Genomic DNA, 14,743 nt, shown 5'->3' with positions numbered 1-14,743 from the left:
TTGCCTTTGCTTTGTGTTTTCTGAAGTCTCCTACTACTTTTTTGAATACCTTTTCATAGAACATTTTTTTAAAATGGAATTTTCAATCATTTTGACTTAAAGAATTTAGACCACCTATTCTGATGCATAAAATTGATATACTTTTTAGGGGAGATCTTCAGTAATTAAGAATGGTATTGGGAGGGTGCCTGGATGGCTCAATCTGTTAAGTGTCCCAACTTGATTTTGGCTTAGGTCGTGATTTCTGGGTTGTAAGATCAAGCCCTGCATCAGGCTCTGTGCTCAGCATGGAGTTGGCTTGAGACTCTGCCATTGCCCCCACACATGGGTGCATGTGTTCTCTCTCTCAAATAAAATCTTCAAAAAAACTGATATTTGAGATAATTATCTTTACCACTTTGTTTCAAGGTAGTAGAATCTTGGTGTAAAAACAAAGAGGCACTAATTGAAGAGTTTTGCCAAACTGGGGTAGGATTGTTTGTTGGACTAAGTACAGAAGAGAGAATTCCCCTTTACACACTCCAATGGTCAGAATATATCATGATCTAAAAGGTGGAATGCCTTGCTAGTAGAACCAGTTATTTTATTTTTTAAGATTTTATGTATTTACTCAGAAAAAAAGAGAGGCAGAAACATAGGCAGATGGAGAAGCAGCCTCCTCAAGGGGAGCCCCATGTGGGACTCAATCCTGGGACCCTAGGACCACACCCTGAGCCAAAAGCAGATGCTCAACCACTGAGCCACCCAGGTGCCCAGGACCAGTTCATTTTGAATATTAAGAATTACTTTTCTAAGTCTCTAGAAATGTCAGGTTATGATTATTTTGAGTTTATAATTAGAACATTTTAATTTTAGATTTAATTTGGCTCTTTGGCTAAAGCATAGAAATGTGTACACTTTTTGTTCATTAGATTATAAAATGTTTTTCTGTTTTAGAACCCGAGTTTGAATTTCAAGGAAGTAACTTATGAACTGGACCATCCTGGATTTCAAATTCGTGATAGTAAAGGACTTCATAATGTGGTTTATGGCATTCAGAGGGGTTTAGGTATGGAAGTGTTTCCAGTAGACCTCATATATAGACCTTGGAAACATGCAGAAGGCCAGGTAAGTGAATGCTGTTTCACTGTAGAAGGGGAAGCAAATCATGACTTCTTATATAATATAGTGCCATCTATCCATTGATTACATTTTTATTTTATTTTTAAAAATTTTTTTAAAGATTCCATCTATTCATGAGAGACACACACACACAGAAAGGGGCAGAGATACAGGCAGAGGGAGAAGCAGGCTCCATACAGGGAGCCTGACGTGGGACTCGATCCCGGGACTCCAGGATCAGGCCCTGGGCTGAAGGCGGCGCTAAACCGCTGAGCCACCCAGGCTGCCCTAAATTATTGTTTTAATGTAGAATTTGCTTTGTGCAGTGCAGAGTAGCAGAGACTGTCAAATTTTGAAAAAAAGTATCATCATAGTTTAGTATGGTCAGATTTAACTGAAATATATATAGCAACCATTTTCCCAGCTGTCTCCAAGACCATTTTATCTCATACCTTTCATGTGTTTGAATTGTCTATGGTTTTGAAAGAGCACATAATTAAGATTTAAAAGATGAATTGTTAAAAAAAAAAAAGATGAATTGTTCCAATAAGATTGAGAGTAGCCTAATAAAAATATTTCCTATTTTTATAGCATTTATAGCCATTTATGGTGGTAAGGACTTTGTTCTCTTGTTCCAGCTCTCTTTCATTCAGCATTCCCTTATAAATCCAGAGATCTTCTGTTTTGCTGACTATCCCTGTCATACGGTTGCCACTGATATTCTGAAAGCGCCACCAGAGGATGACAATCGAGAAATTGCCACATGGTAAAGACTCTCCTCTAGCTTTTCTTGCAAGGGCCACTTCTGCTTGCTTTTTCTTTGCAGTACAAAATTAACAGGGAGCAATTACTTAGTTAAAAGGCTTTTGCCAAAACCATATTTTTAATGAGCCTATTTAAACTTTAAATTTTTATAGAGGGATGTTGATGGATAAACATCCATTTTTAGTTTCTTTATCTTTAGAGAGTTATGTTTTTACTCTAAGTTCTGCCAGCGGGTATTCTCTGAAACTGTCACATATTGGAATGAGGTTTTACTTCTCCCTTAGTTTAGATCCCTTTCTTCTGTGTACAGATTTGCTTGTTTTCTTTCCTTTGTAAGTAGCTCAAGATGGCCAACCCATCAATTCTAATCCTTTCAGCTAAATTACCTAGTTTATTTGAGTTCCAATTCCTAATTTCTGAGGGAGAATCTGACTCTGGGCCAGTACGTTTCTCCTGGAACTCAAGTCCCTCCTCTAGGAATGTGAGGTAAGGATGGTGAAAGTTCTTCCATTACTGTACACACACGCACGCACATATCCGCAGCTCAACTGAGCGGGGGTGGGGTGGGGTGGGGTGGGGACACATGGGCCAGCTTGCTCCTCAAAGGTAACTACTTTGTTTCTTACATTTTTTCTAAGTAGTTTTCTGAGACCCTTTTCCAACATGGACCAGATCATTGCATTTTGAGGGTTGTGGGTGGGATTTTTAGGGCAGTGTAAAACCCTTTAGGCATTGCCAGATCTACTAAAGTAGAAGATGGTGAACTTTTATTGTAACCGATTAGTTAATATCTGTCTGGCTTTTCTGGTCAGGTGGTCTCTGTAGCAACTGCTTAAATCTTTATTGTAGCAGAGTATAAACATGGGTGTAGCTCTTTCAATAAAACATTTACTGATAGGCAGTAGGAGGTAAGATTGGTCCTGTGGATGTAGTTTGCTGATCCCTGTTCCAAAAGATTAACACGCCCCCCCCCCCCATGTAGTGGTTTGTTTTAAAGTGTGTCCTTTTTGCAGGTGCTAGAAGATTGGATATGAAGGCTTAGTTGTTGCTTTTTTTCTCTCTCTGTCAGTCTAATACATGTAGCAGTATTTCTTTTATAAAACTGAAATGTTATAGTGCATTTAACAATTCCTTAACATAGCTGTATATTCAAATTTGTATCAAAAACGTCTTTTTAACAGTTTGTATGATGAAGAATCCAGACAGGATTCACATAGTTTCTTTTATTCTGTAAGTCTTCCTTTTCTCATTCTCTTTTGAAGTATAATTTTTTCTATTGCTTTGATGAAGTAATAGGATAATTTATCTTTTAGTCTACTCATTGGTAGGGGGTTTATGTTTCCTCATGGCATTTAATTTGATCTCTATCCCCATAGTTTTCATGGACTTAGGGTAGAGTAAGATCTTGAGATTTGATTAAAGTCAACCAAATTCAGCTTCTTGGGGCAAGAATAATGCATAGGGGATGCTGTGGACTTCTGAACTTGCTTGACATCAGGAGGCACTTAAGTTATACCTTTGTATTATCAAAGTAAGTGTTCAGGCTATATTTTTGTGTAGATTTTTTGTGTGTGTATAAATTAGGTCTATGTTTATATTTTGGATTTTTGACTTTCTAAAGTTTGTGATGTTTCTATTTTTTACACTAATCACAAAAATCTTTGATGTTAATTCCTTGGTAAGAAGGATCCATGATTATATTACTGGTCTGTGGTGTCCCCCCCCCACTTCATCACTTACTGTCAATGTCAACTTGGACTGCCTTTGAAATTAGTTTGAAAGTATACCAGCATATAATTTTAATATGAACACCACCAATTTAAATATTTTTCAAGTTGATAACTCAATTTTGTTTTAATAGCTGGTATCACTCATTTGGAAAAATGGATTTTTGTATACTTAGGTCTTCATTGACGAAATATCTTACTTCCATTCTTGTTAGGAAGAGCTTGGATTTGATTGAATCTCTGCTGAGGCTTGCAGAGGTGGGGCAATATGAGCAAGTCAAACAGCTCTTCAGCTTCCCTATTAAACACTGTCCAGACATGCTGGTATTGGCCTTACTACAGATCAACACCTCTTGGCACACCTTGCGCCATGAGCTCATCTCCACACTGATGCCAATTTTCCTTGGAAACCATCCCAACTCTGCTATTATTTTGCACTATGCATGGCATGGACAGGTAAGACATGAGCATTTCTTTCTTTTAATAATTGACGTTCTTTGGAGGATGTTCAACAGAATTGTCAGTCTTAAGTTTATGACATTTATGGAAAGTGGCTCTTCCATCAAAGTTACTTTATCTTTTAGCATCATGGGTGTTAAAATCTAAGACTTCAAAAAAAAATAGGGAGGAGGCAAAAAGCCCCACCTTCAGTATCATGAAAGTTCTGTACTACGAGGTATCAGTATGCTTTTGATAACCTTAAGGAGTTTAATTACTTACCATGAAACGAGAAGGTGCTCCTGTCACTTTTTTAATAGTAAATGGGAGATTACAAATTAATTTAATTGATACTTTTCTTTTATTCAAGCCCAACGTCTAAATTTTATTTTAGTTTCTGCTGAAAATGCCTTTTAAGCTCTGTGCTTTTACTCCCTATTCCTGTAGAATTTACTTAGCCTGTAAATATTTTTTGTTCATTGAAATTTTTTCCCCAATAGCCTATATTTTTAATAATGCAGAAGCTTAGGAAAAGCAGTTATCAAGCACTTTATCCCTATAAGACAAAAAAAAAAAAAGATTATTTAATAGAGAGCATGCATGGGAGAGGGAGGAGAGGGAGAGAATCTCCTAGCAGACTTCCTGCAAGGTGTGGAACCCACATGGGGCTCCATCGAATCACCCTGAGATCATGACCTGAGCTGAAACCAATAGTTGGATGCTTAACTGACTGAGCCACACAGGTGCCCCTCAAGTGCCTTGTTTTGGCTACTTTTTTCTTTAATCATTCTATTTTCAATAGTTGACATATACAAGCCCTTTATTTTTTAATTTCTTTTTTAAAGATTTTATTTATTCATGACAGAAAGAGAGAGAGACAGAGACACAGGCAGAGGGAGAAGCAGGCCCCATGCAAGGAGCCTGACGTGGGACTCGATCCTGGGTCTCCAGGATCATACCCCAGGCCGAAGGCGGCGCTAAACCGCCGAGCCACCGGGGCTGCCCATACACAAGCCCTTTAAAATATTTGTTAAGATTCTCATTTATAAATGAAAGTGTTAGCTTTGGTTCTGTGCTATTCAGTCAGCCCTCCATTTCTAGAGATTCATATTACATAGTAAACTTACAGGTTACAGAATGTTTAACAAACATTTATTCAAAAGTTTGCAGCCCAGATATTTTAAGGTCTTTCTTGCCATAGCTATGAGGGTACGAAGGGCAGGCCAAAAGGAGCTGCATCTCCTCACTTCTTGTTGAATATTTGTTTCATTTGGATCTTCTGTTGCTCTAGGACAGTTACTGGAAAGGGATTTAGGTGTACAGTGATAACAGTTGCTTTGCCATTGCTTCTATGAGAACTGTTCCGTAAATACCAACTGTTTATTTCTATCATTCAGCTGCAAGCCTTTAGATCAGTCCTTAAAGCCAGACTGTTTTCTGGAAAAAAAGGAAATTGAATGATTACCAAAAAAATGAACATTCTTATTTGTGAAAATAGCTAGATGTAGAATACCACTCTTGGAAATACTGATGGAACACTGCATTGTGTGACGTGAGAACTTACTACCTTAAAATATTTTTTAAAAATTTATAGACCATTAATTTATAATTTAATAATAAGGAATTTATACAAATTTGTTGTACCCGTATGTTCACATCATATTCTATTCTGTTTGAAAATGTTTTGACAGACGTTTTGTAGGACATTTATTGAATGACTCTGACCCAAGGTTTAGGGACAGGCTTTCATTTGGAAGATGTGGAAGTAACTTTACTACAGAGAAAGTCACTGCATCACTGCTTGAGGATTAAACTTAATGTCTTTATTGATGCACTTCAATTTTACATAAATATAACAATTTAAATTAGCTGGGTGTTTGCAGTAGTGCCTATGAAAATGTTAATCAGTATTGATATGTAACCCCAGTTTTCTTTTCTTAGGGACAGTCTCCCTCAATCCGCCAACTTATCATGCATGCAATGGCAGAATGGTACATGCGAGGGGAGCAGTATGACCAGGCCAAATTGTCTCGAATACTTGATGTGGCCCAAGACTTGAAGGTGAGCTTGGAGGGACAGGTTAGCACTTATATATTAACGAGAAGAAAATCACAACATTACTTTTTAAAGATATATGTTAGCTCGGGCGGGCATGTGGTGGGGGTGGGTGGGGAGCGGCAGAGAAACTCAAGCAGACAAGCTGACTTGCTGAGTATGGAGCCTGACGTGGGGCTTGATTTCATGACCTGAGATCACAGCCTGAGCTGAAATCAAGTTGGATGCTTAAAACTGTGCCACCCAGGTGCCCCCAAAATTTTTCATTTAACATATGCCTTAAGAATAATTCAAATGTAACTAACTTTTAGCTAAATTATGTTGAGATTTACAGTTTGCCTTTTAAGTTCAAATGTATTGGAAGGAGAGTGGTTTTAGAAATGTAAAAAATGGGGCTGCTGTGATGGTTCAATTGGTCAAGCATCTGCCTTTAGCTCAGGCCATGGTCTTGAGGTCCTGGGATCTGGCCCTGCGTTAGGCCCTCTGCTAAATGGGGAGTCTTCTTTGCCCCCTTCCTCGGTCCCCGCCCCCCCCATGCATTCTCTCATTCACTCTTTCTCTCAAATAAATAAGTCTTATTCATTCATTGATTCATTCATTCATTCATGAGAGACATAAAGGCAGAGACTTAGGGAGAGAGAGAAGCAGGCTCCCTGAAGGGAATCTGATGTGGAACTTGATCCTAGGATCCCGGGATTATGCCCTGGGACAAAGCAGATGCTCAACCACTGAGCCACCCAGGTGCCCCACAAATAAATAAAACCTTTTAAAAAAAGTGTAAAAATTTTCTGTTCTGAGTACATTTGATTGAATTTTCTTTGTCTTCCACAATCATTGCGAAGCTATTTTAAAGGAAGTGATAATAAAAAAAATAAAGTAAGTGATAATTAACTTCATATAATATGTGAGATATAATTTATGGAGAAATTTGTTGGGTTTCAGATTCCATTTCTTTTGCATATTCCATTACCCTTAGTGGAATCTTTTTTTTTTTTTCCCCATTAATGGAATCTTTTGACAAAAAGTCTGTCTCTTGATGTCTTTGACCAGTAGGTGCTTAGTACTTACGTTGAGGCTGGGCTGAGTTTAAATTTTAAAAAAATGGAGTAAGGATCCTTTTTCATGTATTATGTCTTGCTCTTATTTAGGTTTAGTTTAAGAAGCACAGGGTAAAGTCATGTGTCTGTCCACCTTTGAGATGTGATCTTATTTTAAGAATTAATGTCACTGTTGAATTTTACTGAGCTATTTAAATTATGACCAAGAAAATATTAGCAATATGTTTTATTTAGACTTGTTTGTGAAAATAAAAACAGGGAACAGAGACTAGGATAGATGATAGATACGGAATTGCTTGATTTATAGTTTCTTTCTTTTAAGATTTATTGATATGTTTGAGAGAGAGGGCACGCATGTGGAGTGGGGAGGGGCAGAAGGAGAGGGACAGACAGAATTTCATTCCCTGCTGAGCAGGGAGCTTGCTGTGGGGCTTGATCTCACAACCTCGAGATTGTGACCTGAGCCAAAATCAAACGTCAGATGCTTAGCCCACTGAGACACCTAGACCCCTTGACTTAAAGTTTCTAATACTCTTTTGTTTTAGGCCTTGTCAATGCTGCTAAATGGTACTCCATTTGCCTTTGTTATTGACCTTGCTGCACTTGCTTCACGTCGTGAATACCTCAAACTTGACAAGTGGCTCACAGATAAAATTCGAGAGCATGGAGTAAGCAGGATTTGTCCATTTGTTACTGCTTTAAAATTTTGATGCCTAAAATAGCTAAAGAAACAACCCCCCCCTTTTTTAAAAAACCTTTTTAAATGGCAATGAAGATGTTACTTGTGGATTTTAGTCATACTGTCTTTAATAGTCTGTAATCTGAAAGCAATTTATCTTAAATTTAAAAGCAATTAAGGTCAATTTCAAATAAACCAAGAGACTTTCTGTTTTTCAGGAGCCTTTTATCCAAGCATGTATGACTTTTTTAAAGAGACGATGCCCTTCCATTTTGGGTGGACTTGCTCCAGAGAAAGATCAGCCCAAAAGTGCTCAACTTCCCCCAGAAACTCTGGCAACAATGTTGGCCTGTTTACAAGCTTGTGCAGGGTAAGAAGAGCATGCTTGAATACGACTATTTAATGTTGGAATTGGATTATATGAATAACTTGTTTGGGGGGGAAAGAGGGATTGAATGATTAAAAGTGACAGCAGCTTTGATAATCCAATAGTTTTTAAGTCTAAAGTAATATACTGAAAATACGTATTAGATCTATTTGAATTTTTTTTCCGTATACTATACGAGGTCCAGATTCATTGTTTTTCATATGGATGTTTATTTGTCCCAATACCATTTGTTGAAAAGATTGGTCTTTCTCTTTTGACTTGTCTTCTGAAAAATAAGTTGCGCAAAATGTTTTATCTGGATTCTTAGTTCTGTTCTCCTGACCTATACATGTCGATCCGTATGCCAATACCACATCATCTTGATACTGCAGCTTTTCAGTGAGCTTTGAAATTGGGAAATGTGACTCCTCCAACTTTGTTCTTTTTCAAGATTTTTTTTGGCTATTGTGAGTCCCTTATATTCCCATATGAATTTTAGTATCAGCTTGTTAATTTTTGTTATTTTGTGAGGAAACCCACTGGAATTATATTGAATCTTTACATTATTTTGGGGAATATTTCCATCTTAAAATACTAAGTTCTCTAATTCATGAATTCTTTTTAGATCTTTAATTTCTTTCAGTGATGTTTCATCATTTTCATGTACAAGTCTTCTTTTGCATTTATGAAGTAAAAGTCATGTCATGTTCGAGTAGAATTTTATTTTTTCCTTTCCTATCTTTTTTTCCTATCTTTAACAAACATTAAGTTTGTTGTTAGCTGTGTGGGTTTCTGTAGATACCCTTCAGGTTAATGTTTCCTTACCTTTAATTCTAGTTAGTTGCATGTTTTATCATGAAAGTATTTTGTCACATGCTTTTATGTCTGCATCTCTTGAGATGATCCTGTGGTTTTTTTTATTTTGTTGATGTATCTTATATTCACTTGGTCTTTGTGTGTACTTTTTATATGCCACTGAATTCAGTTTGCTAGTATTCAGTGAGCATTTTTGCGTCTGCATTCCTAAGAGATGTTGTTTCATAGTTTTCTTATGTTGTTTTTGTCTGATTTTGATTATCAGGATAATAAAAGCCTCATACAATGAATTGATAAGTATTCTTTCTCTTCCCTCTTAATTTTTTGAGAAAGATTGGTGTCGATTCTTTAAATGTTCTATAGAATTAAGCAGTGAAACCATCTGGTCCTGGGCTTTATCTTCTGGGTAGTTTTAAATTACAGATTCAATATCTTGTTATAGATCTATGCAGATTTTCTTTTCTTTTTTAAGATTCTTATTTTTAAGTGATCTGTATAACCAATGTAGTGCTCGAATTTACAACCCTGAGATCAGGAGTCACATGCTGTACTGACTGAGCCAACCAGGTGCCCCTATCAGATTTTCTTTTTCTTTTCTTTTTTCCTTTTGAATCAGTTTAGGTAGTTTGTGTCTTTTCTAGGAGTTTTCATTTTATTCCTTTATACTATATCCTTGTAATCGTTCTCATTTCTCTAAGTTTGGTAGTAATATCCTGTCAGTTCCTGGTTTTAGTTATTTGACCCCTTTCTTGTCTTTGTGGCTTATTTTTTTTTTTTTTTTAAGTCTTTGTGGCTTAAATGGATGTCAATATTGTTTACCTTTTCAAAGAGACAACTTTTGGTTTGTTTTTCTTTCTTGTTTTTCTATTCTCCATTTATTTCAATTCTCAACTTTATTATTTTCTTTCCTTCCTATTTTGGGTTTAGTTTGAACTTTTTTTTTTTAAGATTTTTCATTTATTCATTCATGATAGACATGGGGGGTGGGGTGGGCAGAGAAACAGGCAGAGTGGACTCTATGCAGGTTGCTGACGTGGGACTGGATCCCAGAACCCCAGGATCATGCCCTGGGTCAAAGGCAGGCGCTAAACCACTGAGCCACCCAGGGATCCCCTAGTTTGAACTTTTTAAAGCTAAGATGGAAAGTTTGGCTTTTTATTTGAGATTGTTCTTAACTGGGGCATGTATGGCTTTGAATTTCCACTACGAAATGCTTTAAGTTTGGTATTACATATTTTTTGTTTTCATCTGAAAGTATTTTGTATTTCCTTTAACCCCACAACAATATGTTGTATTTAATTTCCCCATATTTGGGGACTACCTGATTTTTGTTTTGTTACTGATTTTTAGTTTTATTCATTTGGGAGTGGAGAATATGCTTTATATGATTTTAGTCTCTTGAAATTTATGGAGACTTATTGTATGGCCTAATCGTGGTCTATCCTGGAGGATTTCCCATGTGCCCTTGAAAAGGATGTGTAGTCTGCTGTTGGGTAGAGTGTCCTGTATATGTTTGTAAGGATTAGTTGGTTTTATACTGTTGTTGAAGTCTTCTATTCCTTGTTTAACTGCTCTGTGGTTCTGTTATTTTTTTAAAGTTGAGATATACTTGACATTGTGTTAGTTTGTGTATGTGTTGATTTGATACATTTATATATTGCAATATACAGTTATTACAATAATGTTAGCTAACACCTCTCACATCATGTAACTATCATTTCTTTTTTGTGGTAGGTACAATTCTTGTCTCTTAGCAACTTTGACTTGTATAATACAGTATTGCTGACTATCAATTATTGAAAGTAGGGTATAGAAGCCTCCAACTATTTTTGAGTTGTCTATTTCTCCCTTCAGTTTTCCCTTCATGTGTTTGGGGGCTCTGTTTTTAAAGGTATGTATGCTTATGATTATTACATGTCTTCCTGTAAGAAGGATTGGCTTTTTTGTTAGTATTAAATGCTTTTCTTAGTTCCTGTTAATTTCTTTCTTAATAGCTATATTTTGTTTGGTATTAGTGGAGCCATTGTAGTTCTCTTTTTGTAAATGTTTGCATGGTATCTTCTTTTATCTTTTACCTTCAAGTTATAGGACAACATATAGTTGGATAATTTTTTTAAAATCCATTTTGACCATTTCTTTTAACTGGAGTATTTAATCTATTAATATTTAATGTGATTACTGATAAGTTAACTTATTCATGTCACTTTTTCTATATATTTTATGTCTGTTTTTTTCTTTCATTTCTCTGTTACTGCCTCCTTTACTGTTAAGTAGATATCTTGTAGTGTGTCATCTTAAGTCTCTTATTTCCTTGAATATATGCTTTTGAGGTTTTTAAAAAAAAGTTTTTTTAAATTTTTTTACTTAGTAGTTACCTGGTATTAAAATTAACATTTTAACATAAAACAACCTAGTTCTGATTAATACCAACTGAATTTCAGTAGAATGCAAAAATTTACTCATATAGGTTCCCTTTCTCCTTCTTTGGGCTGCTGTTAGATTACACCTCTGTATGTTGTGTGTCTATCAAAAAATGTATAATTATCTTGTACAGTAAATGTCCTTTAAGTAGGAGCTAGGTCTGTGGCAAGCTGTGGACACTGGTCTCTGTTCTGCAAGATGGGTTTGTTAAAGTTGTCAAGAATAAGGCTTATCTCAAGAGATACCAAGTGAAATTTAGAAGACAAGAGGGTAAAACTGATTATTATGCTTAAAAAGTCTTGGTAATTAGGATAAAAATAAGAACACATCCAAATATAGGATGATAGTTCACATAACAGAGATGTCATTTGTCAGATTGTTTATGCTGGTATAGGAGGAGATACGATACTTTTTGCAGCTTATACTTACGAATCCCAAAGTATAGTGTGAAGTTTAACTTGACAGATTATGCTGCAGCATATTCTACTGGTCGGCTGCTGGCCTACAGACTTATTAGTAGGTTTGGATTGGACAACATCTATGAAGGCCAAGTGGAGATGACTGAAGATGAATACAATGTGGAAAGCATTGATGGTCAGCCTGGTACCTTCACCTGCTATTTGGTTGCAGGGTTCGCCAGAACTACTACTGGAAATGAAGTTTTTGGGATCCTCATGGGAGCTGCAGATAGAGGCTTTCTTGTCTGTCCCTCATAGTACCAAACAGTTCCCTGGTTATAATATAGAAAGCAGGGAATTCAATGCTAAGTACATCAGAAGCACATTATGGGTCAGAATGTTGCAGGTTATATGTATTATCTAATGAAAGAAGAGGAAGATGCTTACACGAAACAATTCTCCGCTCTCATGGCTGGGTCAGCCGATGGAGCATGTGACTCTTGATCTTGGGGTTGTGAGTTCAAGCCCCATGTTAGGTGTGGAGATTACTTAAAAATAAAATCTTTAAAAAAACCCAAACCACTCTCTCAGTACATAAAGAACAAAGTAACTCTAAACATGGTGGAGGGGATGTATAAGAAAGCTCACGGTGCTATATGAGAGAATTGAATCTATGAGAAGAAGCTTAAGAAAGAAGTTAAAAAGAAGAGATGGAACTGTCCCAAAATGTGTCTCGCTCTGAAGAAAGATGAGGTAGCCCAGAAGAACACAATCCTTTGTAGATTTTAGGAAGTGGCCACTGAGAACTAATAAACTATAATTTCTATGAAGATTTTTTGGCTAAAGACCATAATAAACTTATTCACCAAGCCAAAAAAGAAAGAACAAGTAGGAGATTTAAAAAAAAGATTATAAACAAAAAAACCACACTTCTGTACTATGTTTTTATATTAATCTATATTACTTTACTGATGATCTTATTTTTTTCATATTGATTAGGGTACTGTGCGGTGTCCTTCATTTCAGTTATGGATCCCCTTTATTATTTCTTGTTAGGGTGGGTCTTTTTTAAGAATGAATTTCCTCAGCTTTGGTTTATCTAGGAATGTCTTGGTTTCTTCTTTGTTTTTGGAGGTCAAGTTTTGTAAAACAGGATTCCAGATTGACTCTGCTTTTCCTTCAGCTTTTTGACTATGCAATTCCACTGCTTTCCGGAGTCCATAGTTTCTGATAAAACATCAGCTGTTAAATTTTTTTAAGGCTCCTTTGTGTGCACTAAAGTTTCCTCCTTGCTGTTAAGCTACTCTCACGGTCTTTTTTTAATTCAGCAGTTTGATTATATGGTTTTCAGGTTTGGACTTGTGTTTATATTACTTGGAGTTGTGGAGCTTCTTGGGTGTGTAGTGTAATGGTTTTCATCAAATTCAGGAAGTTTTCAGCTGTTATTTCAATAGATTTGAAGTTACTTCAACAAATATTTTCTTCTCCCTTTCCATCTCATCTCTTCTGGGACTCCCATTATATATATGTTGGTACATTTGGTAGTGTTCCACCTGTCTCTATGTCCTTCTCCCCCCCCCCCTTCTTTTTACTTTCAGTTTTCAGGCTAGATGATTTTAGTTATCTTCAAGTTCATAGATTCTCTTTTGGCTTGCATGAATCTGTCCTTGGGAACTTGTAGTGAAGTTTTCAATTACTATATTTTCAATTTTATTCATTTTTTCTATATTTTTCAACTTTAAAGGAAATAATTCTTTTTTTTTTTCTTAAGATTTTATTTATTTATTCATGAGACACACACACACACACACACACAGAGGCAGAGACAGGCAGAGGGAGAAGCAGGCTGCCTGTGGGAGCCTGATGCAGGACTCGATCCCAGGACTCCAGGGTCATGCCCTGGGCCGAAGGCAGGCGCCAAACTGCTGAGCCACCCAGGGATCCCCAAAGGAAATAATTCTTAAGGTTTATTTATTTAAGCCATTTCTACATCTACATGTGAGACTCAAACTCAGGACCCTGAGATGAGGAGTCTTCCAACAGAGCCAGCCAAATGGCTTAGGAAGTAATTTCTATTGACATCCTCTACTTTGAGGAACTTTTTTTTTTAAGATTTATTTACTTCAGGGAGAGTGAGAAAGCATGCTTATTTGGAGTGAGTGGCAAAGGGATAGGGGGAGAGAGAGAGAAAATCCCAAGCCTTGAGATCACCACCCCAGCCAAAACCAAGAGTCACATGCCCAACTGGCTGAGTCATCCATCTCTGTGCACCCCTCCCCCACCTATAAGTTTGTTGTTTTTTTTTTTTTTAAAGCAATCTCTACGCCCAATTTGGGGCTGAAATTCAAAACCCTGAGATCAAGAGTTCTGTGCTCTACCAACTGAGCCATCTGGTCATCCTTTAAGGGGCATCTTTTAAATTTTTTCTTGTAGTTCTTTTAACCTATTTTTCTTTAGTTCTTGGAACATATTTAAAATAGCTGATTTAAAGTCTTTACTAAGTCCAACTTGTCTTTTTCTCAGGACAGTTTTTGTTGATAGCATTTTATTGCAGTGCACAGGCTGTGCTTTGTTGTGTTTTTTTGCATATATTGTAATTTGTGGTTGAAAACTGGTAATTTTAAATAATGTGGCAGTTCTTGAAATCAGGTTCTCCCCCCTTCACCTGGATTTTTTTTTGTTTTGTTGCTTTTTTTCTTTTGTTTAGCGACTTTTCTGAATTATTTCTGTGGTGTCCATATTATTTTTTGGTCATGTTTGGGCACTGATGTCTATGTTTGGGTAACCTTGTGGTGAGTTAAGACTGGGTGATTTTCTTAAATGTCAGAATCAGTAAGTTACTCTTCACCTTATGGTTTTGTGTGCATATTGGGGCACATCTTAACACTAAGCCAATCACTTAACAATTCCTTGTTAGC

The 14,743-nt window shown here is 36.5% G+C and overlaps 1 protein-coding gene and 1 pseudogene across 8 annotated transcripts in view; both read left to right on the top strand.

The window, feature by feature from the left end:
* CNOT1 (CCR4-NOT transcription complex subunit 1) overlaps positions 1–14,743 on the top strand; it is a 101,774-nt gene that overhangs the window by 44,558 nt on the left and 42,473 nt on the right. For 7 of the 8 annotated variants that reach the window (XM_055332712.1, XM_055332709.1, XM_055332713.1 and 4 more), the window contains 6 exons: positions 937–1,107; positions 1,740–1,867; positions 3,809–4,049; positions 5,973–6,092; positions 7,690–7,812; positions 8,042–8,193. In XM_055332712.1, coding sequence (XP_055188687.1) covers positions 937–1,107; positions 1,740–1,867; positions 3,809–4,049; positions 5,973–6,092; positions 7,690–7,812; positions 8,042–8,193 — 935 coding nt within the window. Of the gene's footprint in view, positions 1–936; positions 1,108–1,739; positions 1,868–1,900; positions 2,353–3,808; positions 4,050–5,972; positions 6,093–7,689; positions 7,813–8,041; positions 8,194–14,743 lie in introns of those variants that run through there. The other variant, XM_055332714.1, reaches the window with a different exon arrangement.
* LOC129513541 (60S ribosomal protein L5-like) lies at positions 10,900–12,741 on the top strand (annotated as a pseudogene).

The sequence above is a fragment of the Nyctereutes procyonoides genome, unplaced genomic scaffold (assembly GCF_905146905.1).
Source record: "Nyctereutes procyonoides isolate TBG_1078 unplaced genomic scaffold, NYPRO_anot_genome, whole genome shotgun sequence".
Classification (NCBI taxonomy): Eukaryota; Metazoa; Chordata; class Mammalia; order Carnivora; family Canidae; genus Nyctereutes; species Nyctereutes procyonoides.
The sequence above is the reverse complement of the archived record's forward strand: the minus strand, read 5'-3'. Positions and strand labels throughout refer to the sequence as shown.